The sequence below is a fragment of the Carettochelys insculpta genome, chromosome 9 (assembly GCF_033958435.1).
Source record: "Carettochelys insculpta isolate YL-2023 chromosome 9, ASM3395843v1, whole genome shotgun sequence".
Classification (NCBI taxonomy): domain Eukaryota; kingdom Metazoa; phylum Chordata; order Testudines; family Carettochelyidae; genus Carettochelys; species Carettochelys insculpta.
In genome coordinates, this window is record NC_134145.1 from 44,323,279 (window position 1) to 44,335,382 (window position 12,104).

The 12,104-nt window shown below is 43.2% G+C and overlaps 1 protein-coding gene and 1 long non-coding RNA gene across 3 annotated transcripts in view; one reads left to right on the top strand and one right to left on the bottom strand.

The window, feature by feature from the left end:
* The window catches only part of WDR47 (WD repeat domain 47), a 46,259-nt gene extending 36,368 nt beyond the window's left edge, over positions 1-9,891 (bottom strand). The window contains exons 1-3 of one of the 2 annotated variants that reach the window (XM_075002409.1): positions 9,657-9,891; positions 8,615-8,714; positions 2,724-2,890 (exon numbers count right to left, since the gene is read on the bottom strand). In XM_075002409.1, the coding sequence (XP_074858510.1) occupies positions 2,724-2,881 (158 nt within the window). In that variant the 5' untranslated portion in view covers positions 2,882-2,890; positions 8,615-8,714; positions 9,657-9,891. The remainder of the gene's footprint in view (positions 1-2,723; positions 2,891-8,614; positions 8,715-9,656) is intronic. The other variant, XM_075002410.1, reaches the window with a different exon arrangement.
* A 242-nt stretch (positions 9,892-10,133) lies between these two features.
* The window catches only part of LOC142017438 (uncharacterized), a 47,820-nt gene continuing 45,849 nt past the window's right edge, over positions 10,134-12,104 (top strand). The window contains exon 1 of the long non-coding RNA XR_012646526.1: positions 10,134-10,635. This is a non-coding gene — a long non-coding RNA (uncharacterized LOC142017438). The remainder of the gene's footprint in view (positions 10,636-12,104) is intronic.

Genomic DNA, 12,104 nt, shown 5'->3' on the forward strand with positions numbered 1-12,104 from the left:
CTGCCTACAGGGGTCATGTGCAAACAGAACAGTTGTGCAGCAGGGAATTCACAGTACAGCAGAACCCAAAATTCTATTGTGCTAGGCCTTGTACAAACACAAAGTGGACGTAGCCCCTATACTAGGAAGCAATGTGTAAGTGAAGCATTTGTGGGAAATCTTAGTTGGATCTGGTGGCTCAAAACTCCAAGGGAAGCAGAAAACCTGTGGCCTCACCCAATAAATTGGAACAGCTGGCAGGGCTGCATTTAAGCCCCATCCCCCACTGAGTGGGAAAATACTCTTTCTTCATGTCCTCAGAATGTTTTCCCTCAGAAAGCCTATTAACTTTGATAGGGAAAGGAAAATTTCACCTTAAATGAATACTCCTGCTATCACTAAGAACACAGGTGAATTAAGGATGAAGACCCTCAGCCCAAAATTTGTCAATTTATGTACCTAACTTTCATATTTACTTAGCTTTAGCAGTATGTGCTAAATGCCCCACAAGACCATCATAATTGGGAGTGGGCATGAAATGTTAAAGAGATTTTAAAGATCATATTTAATATTATTTAAGCATAGCTACGTAAATTATTTCCTATGCTTGTGGTAAGCTATAAAATCGCTTAATATATTATAAACCTCATTTGTGCTTAATGGCTTCATCATGCAAATATGTATTTAGTAAATTTGAGATATTAAAAGCCTATTTATTGTGCCTGCACAGTAGTCACTTCTCCTTCTGAAAGGTATTATTATGGGAATGGTGATAGCTTAGAAGTAGTAATTATGCTTGCTAGCACAATACTGGTGAGGGCTCGTCCACACTAGGAAGTTTTACCAGAAAAACTTGCGTTTTTGTCAGCAAAGCAAAAATCCCAACTTAATCACCACAAATGTTAGGTTCATATTAAAACTTGTAATCAGCCCTATATTATTAAGTTTTCGCCTGAGGGAAACTGCTCAAGAACAAGGCTGGAATATCTGTTCAGCCACAGATGAAAAAGAGTTTTGATAGTCCAAGTCCAAGCTACCAGCATCCACAACTTCACCTTTCCCCATCTCCTCCACCAAACAAAACAAATTCCTTCCCTATATTTATTGCATCATTTAGCAATCTGTTTTCATACAAGTTGTCCCCCAGGTCCTTCCAGTAAACATTTTACTGTACAACATATACCATCAATGTTGTTTTGATAAGTAGAGTCCATTTCCAGAGTTAGACCTTAGAGAAAATCTCAGCATCTTTTTGAAAGACAGATGACATCTTACGGAAAACATTTGATTTAAAGATCAATGTCAATCTTAGGATTAGAGCAGTGGTTCTCAAACTTTTTGCCCTGTTGCCCACCCCACTCAGCCCAAACCTTTCCGTGGACCACCAGCCAGCCACCCATGATGATAAAATATCTTCATTTATCTCTAAACACCTTAAATACTAAACTATTCATATTAGGCTACTGGAACTATAACTTCAGGGGGTGTCTCTAATGGTAAGAATGGAAATATTAATAATCAAAATCATTAAATAGATTAGGCACTAACTTTATTATGGTCGTTTATCAAACTTCATTTAAATAAAAATATTAATTTTTGTTCAAAAAAGTTTCAATGTTGTCTTTATTTATGGCAGGGCAGGGAACCTTTTTTGGGTTGGGGGGGTCACTGATCTACAGAAAAATCAGTCATGGCCCACATAAGTGACAGGCATCCCCCCAAACAAACAGACAAAGAACATCCTCCAAGCCTCCCTGCTGTGCCCCACAACTTAGATATATCACTCCCCTGGTGCTCCAGAGCTACTGTGGTGGTTGGGAGGAGACAAGAAGGACCAAGTTTCAGGGCTTCCCACAGCCCAGATTAACTCTTTTGAGGTCCCAGGGTCAGTAGATTTTGTGAGCTCCCCCACAGCTCAGAGGCCAAAAATGAGGGGGTCAGTGCATGGAAGGGGGTTGCCAGGCAGTGGGATAGGTATGGAGTTTACGGTGGGGGTCTGGAGCAGGCTGGGAGTGGAGGTCCAGCCAGGAAGGAGGGTGCAGGAGCAGGCTAAGGGTGGGGTGTCTGGAAGGGTGTGAGGGTCTGGGAGTGGAGCATCTGGAAGGTGGGAAGGTGTAGGCAAGGACTAAGCGTGGGAGGTCTGGAAGGCAGATGAGGTGCTGCAGTGGGCTGGGGGTGGAGTGTCTGGCCAGGAGGTGAGATCAGGACCAAAGGTGGGTGCAGAGTCTGGCCAGGAGGAACGATGCAGGAGTAGGCTGGGGGGAGGAGGTCTGTCCAGGAGAGAGAGGGCAAGAGCAGGCTGGGAGTAGGTGTCTGACCACGGGGGAAGGTGCAGGAGCAAGGGTGGATGCAGCATCTGGCCAGCAGGGAGGGTGAAGGAGCAAGGGAGCCTAAATTTTGAAGGCTCCAAGAGCTTCATGTGGCTCAAGAGCCATATTCACCTGGCAAGTGGCAACCATACCAAAGATAGACAGCTCATCAGACTGAGTTACCAGAATATTTTATCAAAATATTTTACATTTTTATGAGCCTCTCAGGATATTTTAAAAGCCCACCAACATCCTAAGTGTTTAAATGCTACAGACAAGACAATTTACAATGGAGACACAGTACTTGAAGAGAGAATGGTTATAGCAAAAATGTTTCCACACTTTTCATGGCAGTCAATTTTTTTAGCTTTGTGAACACATGGCCAACAGATATTAAGTTACTTTATGTTGTACAAATTACATAAAAATTTCTACCTCAGAAAAAGCATGTCATCTGAGAACAGGCCATTAATGACTCCACTTTCTTTCTCAAGAGCCAGCATACTGATATGAAGTTTCTTCGAGTTCAGGAAATCTAAGATTAGTTTAATTATTTCAACTTCTTTTACATTCACTGTTTCTTCAGCCGTCATGATGGCAGCCTAAAAAGAAAAAACAATGTAAGTAATATGGTCAATATCTTGTCTTATACCTTGTCATCAAATGCTGTTAATCAGAGATTGCAAACATATGTTTGTTTTGACAACTCTGAATATTGTAATACTGTATTCCAAAATTGATTAGTGGGATTTAGGAAATCACCCTCATACATTTGAGCGTGCAACCATAACTCAGACTTGATCCTAAAACTGTGATTACCCAGTTGTATCCTGGCTCATTTCTGCAACATGTTAAATGTCTCATGTCTCTTGCATATCAGTTAGGGTTGAGGGTTCTCAACACCTTGGAAAATCTGACTCTAGAACAATGGCTCCCAAAACATTTTCCACTTGGCACTTGTTGGTATTCTGTAGAAGACTTGTACTTGCATAGTACCATCTTTTCAAGAGCTCTTCATTGTAAAGAGGAGCCTAGAGCAAGCTGCAAGGATATATCTAAACTGCAGCAGCAGCGCACCTCCCAGCCTGTAGGGAGGACTAAACAGCAACTTGGACATGGACCTTAGGCACTCAAGCGTACATGGCTCCCTGGTTGTCCACAGATGCTCTGCAAAAGCTTCAACATCCAGACTAATATTTTGAGTCCCATTAGCCCAACTGCATCTACTCAGGCTCAGAGGCCCATTCCCTAGTGTAGTATAGACTAGGGGTTCTCAAGCTTGTGGAACCCACAGTGGGTCAATGGGGTTGTCAAGGCTGGTGTTGGACTTGCTAGGGTGCAGGACTTAAGCCCAAACGCCTCTGCCTTGCAATGAAGCAGAAGCCCATGCCCCTGCACCCTTTGCGCTTCAGCTTTGGCCCTTAGCTTATGATGGCAGAACTCAAGTAGGCCCAGTCCCTCCTGGGATCATGTAGTCATTTTTTGTTGTCAAAATGTCACAGCGCAATCAAGTTTGAGGACTGCTTGTACAGAGTTATCCTAAAAGCAGCAGGCAACAAAAGAAAGGAAAGTGAAACTACTCTCAAGAGCTGAAGCCACCAGACTGTCCAGGAAAAGAGGGGACGAGTGACAGGAGGCTGGTCTGCAGAGGACAAGGGGTTGATGAGGAAGAAGAGAAATATGAGTAAGAAAACAACCAGAGAGAGTAAGATGAAAAAAGTTGCCTGAAGTAGGGAGGGCTTTACTTTTTTCCTCATTATTTCAAGAATGACAAAAAATACGATAGACATATCTAAAATATGAAACACTTTTAATGTAGAGGGGCTCCACTTAGCAGCAGGTAATTGGTAATACTTCCACTTTGGAAAATATTGAAAAATAATAAAAGGCAATAACTAAAAATTAAAAGAAGTTAGCTATGTCAAGTTTAAATAATCATTTTAGCTTGATTTTTCCAAGTAAAATCTGTTACGAGTGAACAGATGAACTATTTACCAGGGACAGTCAAGAAAAAAATTCAAATAACACACATTTGAATTTGAAAGCTCTCATTGCTCACAGTAAACTTAACCTGCTCAAGTCTAACATGAGAACTCAGAACTTTTTGTCATTCCACTTAAATCATAGCATTTTCCATATACCTCCTCCAGCTCTCTGACAGTCTATTTTAAATGATTCCCCCCACCCCACCAGGAACACTTGACTGAAAAATGAATTAGTTAACTGCCTAGTTTATTTTGTAAGACTGCATTTTTGGTCATGCCAGCTAGAATAGTTTGCCTTCTGTTTAAACGTGACTAGTTTTAATTCATATTTTAGTCACAGTCATTAAATATGCTGGTGACTCCAACAACAAGCAATCACCATTATTTAAGCCTACGCTATCAGCAGAAAAGAAAGAAAAAATTAAGAGTCAGGTGGCTTACAGAACTTTTTACGTAAATAATGGAAATAAACAGCATTACATACTTTTGTGTTTGCTTCAAAAAGCTGTTGTGCAGTAAGATATCATTCCCTCCCTATTGCCAACAGCTGTTCTTCTTTCATCATTATTCTAAATTGTCTTTCTACGACTGTGAAAGACTTTCTGGTCCTACAAAATAATCTAGTCATAGCCTTTCGGAGAGAAGTAGGAAACTTTCAACTATATCAAAATACCCACTGTAATCTTTAAACATTAATACCTGAATCCCTAACCACATTTTCTGAAGTAAGACTGTATATTTCAGGTTTGTCTTTTACTATGTTTTATGATATTATGATTCGTACTGAATTTTAAATAATTTCCTTGGAGTCAGTTAAAACTAGTTTCTTAAAATAGTCTCTTCAACAGGGTATTACTAGTACATTTCATGCAGAATAAAAACCTTCAGATGAGCAATGATGCATTTATTTTGGACTTCTATTGGGTTGGATGGCATCACAGATTAAAACTAAGCAGAAGGCCAGGCTCTACACACTTTCTACAACTACATTACAGTTAACTATTTACACACCTTATTAATGCAGACACAACATAACATACTACAACATTCTTGGAAGTACAATTACTTTAAGGCTGCATCTACATTAGCAAGTTCCTTTGAAAGCTTTTTCAAAAGAAGGGGGCTCTTTCGAAACATCCCGTGGAGCATCTAGACACAAAACGTGTTCTTTCTAAAGTAAATCGAAAGAAAGAAATGCTCCTTTCAAAATTGCTCTTCCTTTCCTGTTTCAGGAAGAGCGTCCCCTTTCGAAAACTTCTTTTGAAAGAAAACATGCGTAGATGTTCCGCAGGCCCTGTTTTTCAAAAGAACAGTCCTCATGGGGCCTGATTTTTCAATCCCCGGCCCAGTCTTCCAAAAGCGCGGGGGCTGTGTGGATTCTCTTTTGAAAAAGCCAATTGCTCTTTTGATCTGCTTTTTTGTGTGTGGACACTCTCTTTTGAAAGAAGTTCCTTCAGAAGAGATCTTCCGGAAGGGCTTCTTTTGAAAGATCTCTGTGGTGCAGACATAGCTTAAGTGAGAGATCTAATGACTGTCACACTAAGACAAGCTACTAGCACAGAAGACAGCCAGCTGTAAGCCAGGAACAGCCCTTTTTCTACAAAGTAATTCAAGAGAATTCTATGGCACTACAACATGTAAAACTATTAATGACCCACACAAGTAATTTGGATCTTTGAATGCAAGTATCAAGTTCTACAGCTATAAAATGTTTCTAGATTGGGGCTACAGAAGAGTAATTGTGCTGTATAGCTTTAGAGATAAGTAAACTAACAATTTCAGTGGATCAAGATTATCAGTTTTGGTTGTATTTTTTATAACGAGGCCAAAAATGCTACCTGTTTTGGGACACTGAATTTCTAAGGAAAAGATGCAATATGCTCGGAAATTTGCTAACATGACTCTGTCTGAAATCATAGATGAGACAGATACTGCAAAATTGCTAGTCCAATGACAATGAACTAGAAATAAATGGGAGATCTACTACAGGAGAGCTTTCATTTAATTGAAGGTTTTTAAGGGTAACAAGAAAGATTTACTACACTCACATGCATTTTAGGGTTCACTGACACTAGCCCCCTCCTTCGAAGTGGGCATGTAAATAAGCCAGATCGGACAATAGCAATGAGGTGCCGCGCTGCATATAAAGCACCTCATTAGCATAATTCCCGCCATGTGAACTTCTAAGTTGCTAACTTTGAAGTGTCGGCAAGCAGTGTAGCCGCAAGCACTTCAAAGTACCCACGCAACTTCCAAGTTCCCTTACTCCCAAAACGTTTTGGGAGTAGTAACAGAGAGAGAGCCATGCCAGTCTATACACTATCAAAACAAAAAAGCAGTCAAGTAGCACTTTAAAGACTAACAAAATAATTTCAGTAACAAAATGAGCTTTCGTGGGACAGACCCACTTTTTCAGACCATACCCATACCAGAACAGACTCAACATTTAATATTGCTATTCTCCGATCTGGCTTGTTTAAACTCCCCCTTCAAAGGAGGGGGCTAGTGTAGATAAGCCCATGCAGTTATAAAGTATGCAGTGTAAAAAATGCAGAGGTGTGCACACAGGATCGTGTGAGATGTGTGTTTACACATAGGATTTTGAAAACATTATAGCTATGAACACAGAGCAGCAAGAAAATTGATGGTTAGAGTTCAAGCTGCATCTTGTTACCCTGTATTGCCAGCACATATGGCACATGACGTCACCAATGACCTTATTTGATCAACCACTAATACTCCAGAAGGACTGAGGTGCAGGGCTAGAAGTTTAAAAATTCTTTCTTTGCAATTATACACCAAGCTTTCGGATTTTCTTTAAAAAAATGTAAAACAACAAACCAAAACCAGAGTGTTGTAAGTATCAGAAGGGGAGTAAAAAAAAAAAAAAAAATCAGGAAACATCTATTCTTGGGGGTGTAATTTAAACTTAAATGTTCTGTACAGGTTGCAGATAAATAGAATGGGAACACCAACTGTGCAACCTTGTATCTATGGCTTTTTAACACAATTTACTTAAAGAAATTCATAAGGGAGTTATTAAAAATTGTTCTATTCATTTGAAATAACAATGCATTTCTAAAGCAATGTTAAAGCCCTTAGAACACAATCAAATTTGAAAGTCCAAAATAATGGATGTTTGAACTGCTTCTAAGCAACAGTTATTTAGAAATATACAATTAACAAAAACATGTTCTTAATTTGCAGAGGATTTTGCAAGACAGAATATTCACCCTTCAATTTGTGCACGAAGTTATAACTCCAAAAGACCTCCAACATATTTCTTTTGTATTTTTTCTGCATACTACAGATATTTCTATAATGTCCACATAAATTTTTGTACACAGAAGAGCAATATACATTCGTAAGTCTTGTTTTCTTAACAGGTGTAAATCACTTGCTGTAAACCATTTTAACTTGCAGACACTTCTGAAAATACTCCATTAAAATAATAATTGCAGCCTGAATAATTTGAGCTCAGTAAGTAGTAATAAAGAGAAAAAAACATTTAAATAAAAAATAATAAAAGGGTTCACATCTTGATATGAAATATTAGACACATTTTTTACTCATTCTAGAGAATCATTGCCTGACTCTGCAATAATTTCCATGTGAGCACAAGAGTCTATCAATGCAGATTTCATTTCACAATCTGGGCCCAAGTCAGTAACCTGTGGCTACATTTTCATTGTCTTCAAAAATTATAAGAAGCCCTAAAGAAAAGCAAATAAATTCAGGATACATTCTATGGGCCAAGTTTTTATCTGAATTAATTCCCAAGAAATGGAATTATGTAGGTTGGAAATCACTAAAGATCATTTAGGCCTTAGGGACAATGCATCTGCTGGCCACAGACCGGGAACACACACGACACTCAGACTGTACGATACCGGAGTCTGTCTGGGACAGGGTAGGAGAGCTGGAAGATGAATGGGCTCTTGCCAAAGCAGCATCAAAGCAGCCAAGCTGTTGTCTCACCCTCCCTCTACTATCTGGCTCCCCCTTCAGGACTCTCACTGTCATAAAATTTTAAAAATCATGTGAACTACACTACAATACAGATACTAAGATTTTAATTTAAAAACCCTGTGTATAAGGAGCAATTATGCAATGCATTTCCCCCTTAATTGGCCCCCGAATGAACAGGATTTACCTCACTGGTTTAACATTTTTCCCATTCTGACGATCAGTTGTTAAAATTAAGATTCTACCACGCACCGTACTCTTCCTCCATACCCAAGGATAACATCACAGGGTTTCATTTTACAGGCCATTAGGAGGTGCTCCATGGCCCAGTGTAGAGAGATGCCATATACCATATTTAATTAAAATTTAACTTACTATGTTTGGTGCCTGACTGCCAGATTTCCTTGTATTTATTTCTTTTACATCCTTAATGTTCTTTGTCTAGATTATACATACATATTATTCAGAGAAGTGTCTGGATGGCAAAAAACAAAACAAAACAAAACAAAAGAAAGTGAAATTAAACCCTGCAACCCTATATATTGTGGTAAAGAGGGAAAAGGAAACAACTTTTACTAAAAATAAAACAATCTAGCAAGTAGCTAACATTTTCTGTCACTGGTGCATCACTTTTACACATCAGCATACTTCATTCCTTTTTTACCCCAGATGTAAGAGTATTTTCTCCTTTTTGCTACTCAAACCCCGGGACTTAAACAGCATCATGACACGGAGAATATTCCATAACGTTTACTCAGAAGGACTAAGAACATGTGGGATTTCACACTGAGATTGTGGTTCTTAAATATCAGGGTTTAGCGCAGCATATTTACACATCCCATGTGTCAGCACTAAAGGCAGAAAGGAAGCAGCATCTTGTCCCTGTAAACCCGCATAGTAGGAGTCGACTCGTCTTATGTCCAAGACACCGAACTGTGGGGGACGTGCCTGCGGACGCCACAACAAAGGGAAAGCGGCCCTGAGATGCCAGGATCACAACCAGAAATCAGGCTAGAGAACCACGGGATCCCGGCTATTGCCGAGGGAAACGCACAGCTTCCGCGAGCCGCAGACCGGGGAGAGCACCGCGCGCGGGGCGGAGGATAACGGGGACGGGCTGGGGAGGGGTAGGGGATGAACCGGCTCTGGCCAAACCAGCATCAAAGCAGCCAGGCTGTCATCTAGCCTCGTCCTCCAGCACCGCCTGCCCCCTCCCCCGTCAGGCCAGGGGCCCTGCCATCCCCGGGGCTCCCCCTTCAGGGCTCCCGCTCTCATCCCGCCCGCCCCGGACTCTCTTCTCCCCCTTCTCTGACAGGCCCCCGCCCGCAGCCACTCTCCTCCCCCGTGGCTCTCCCAGGCAGCCAGGCCTCCCCGGCACCAAGCCTGGGGCTGCTCCCCCGCGCCAGCGGAGACCCACCGGAGCCGGGTCTGGGACGCACGGAGCGGATGGGAGGGGTGCAAAATGGCGGCGGGTCCCGGGAATAAGGGGGTCTGGTCCGCGTCTGTCCCGGCCCTACGGCTCCGGCTCCCCGACTGCGGTTGTCAAGCGGCTCCGCCAATCGCAGCTCGGCAGCGCCTCCGCTCAGGCCCCTCCCTGGCCGCGCCGGGGCCGGGGGACGGCGCAGCCGCCGGAATGGAAACGAGGGGCGGGGGAGCCGAGTGGGGGCGCTGCCTACCTCCGTCCCTCCCGGGCCCGCGGGAGCTCAGAGGCGGGGCTGGGACGTTGCCGGCCCTGGGGGCGTTGCTGCAGGAGCACGAGCACGAGCTCGAGCTCGAGCTCGAGCTCGCCGGGAAGGTAGCTGAGGTAACGGCCGGCCCTTTGCAGGACGCCGAGGGGAAGTTGGTGTGACGTGGTCCCTGGGCTTGGGCAGGGCGGGAAGACGCGACTGCTGGCAGCCGCCTGGGCGAGGCGAGCGGGGACTCCCGCCGTTAATGAGGGAAACGGCCACCGCCTCGTCCGGGGTGTGTCTTTGCTTCGCCGCTGAGGAAACCAGGGCTCGTCTCCCAATGGCTCGTGCCGCCTCGCCTGGAGTCAGCTGCCGCAGCTACACATTTCAGCGTCCCGGCCCTGGTCACCGCTTCCCGGTCGCACGGACTGATCCCTCCAGCGCTTCTGCCCTGCGTTAGTCAGGGTGCGCCCCTTCCACCCCACCCGGCTACGATGAGCCTGGACGTGTAGGTAGGAGCAGGTGGATGCGCTGATGTGTTAGGCGGAGAGGCCGGTCGGCAGGGAAGGGTTCGTGGCTGCGGCAGTGGACTGGGACGTAGAAGATGTGGATCGTGTAGGTTTGGTCGTCACTGTGTGCCTCCCACCCCAGCTGCAGAAGGGGGTGACAGATGGAATGCAGTCTCCCAGGGGTCTTGTGTGGATAACTCTGTGTTTAGGAGGTGCCAAGGTATGTGGTGAATCTCTTGGAAAAAGTGTATGAATTACCCAGCAGCCAGGAACAAAAGTCCCCAGGTGTGGTACCCACTGCAATCGCCAAAGGGAAGGTAGCCCGCGAATGAGATCTTGCTTATAATTATAAGTTGATGGCATGTGCATCTGTTGTGATCTTTGTGACACATCCTATCATAAGACAAAGACCAGAAAAGTGTCAAAAGAATGAAGGCACGATCAAAGAAAAAGGTCCCTTAAAGCTTAGGTATCTGTCCTTAACTAGTCAATGAGTTGACCACCAGTCAACCTGTGGGAGTAAATTGTTAGCAGAGAACATCTGGAAGGATGAGGGCAAGGGCCCCTAGTATAAGCAAACTGCAATAAGGGATTGACAAAGGAGAATAAGTTTTAGGGCCAGAGACAGCTGGAATGCCTAACATTATTGAACTTTTATTCTGTGCTGCATATCACCATAGTGTTCTCTTTGTCACCCACCATGTATGGAGGTATATTCATACTGTTGGTGTGTATATACATTTACTCTCCAATTGTCCTGTATACTGGGGATGTGAAAAGTACTATCAGCTGCGTGGTGAGTTCCTGAACCTGCGTGCCATCACTGCGAGAGGTGGGGAATAGTTTGGCTTTTCCAGGAAAGAGCAGTACTGCCAGCTACAGTACGCAGTGTTGGCAAAACAACTGGCTGGCAAACACTTGCCTTTGAAGCTGTGTAGCAATGATGGATAGGTTATCTATCTTACCTTCTTTCTGCTTGTCTTTGTACTAACTTGAAGTATAATGGCTGCATGCATGTGCTTGCATGGGAATTACAATGCACTCTGTGTGCCCTGGTTTTCCATACAGCCCCAGATGGTAACTCCATAAAAATGAATCTTGAAACCTTTGTTGTATTACAATATAGCTTCTTAAATCTTTTTGCGGTTTGTCTGTACTATAACATTGTGTATGCTTGCTTAAATATCTTTAAAAGGACTGGAAAAAATCACCTATAATTACAGAATAGATGCACTTGTTTCCTTTGCAATAATACATTATGAACACCAAAATGTGAACACTGACTGTCATGCTGTATTTACCTTGCTCATGCAGTGGAGACTAACAGCTTGTTGGCAAAATATTTCATTAGTAGGTATGAGCTTCCTGGTTTCCAGGTTAATATTGGATCTCTCTTTTGCTGTGTACTACAGCAAATGTGTTTTGTCTTTTATTTAATTACTTAGAATTATTTACCTAGGATTGCTTGGGTCCTCACTCAATTAATTTTGGGGTTTAAAAAATACAATGAAAATGCACATGCTTCATTGAAATCGTTGCTCTGATATGGGGCTGGGGATGAGAAGTTCAGTATGCAAGCTGCCCTGTGGAGAGAGGACTTCCTTAGTCCTCCCGCACTGCAGCAGCTTTCAATCCAGGTGAGACATGCCTCTCGAGGGCTGTTGCAGCTCCAGCAGGCACAGCTTGGGG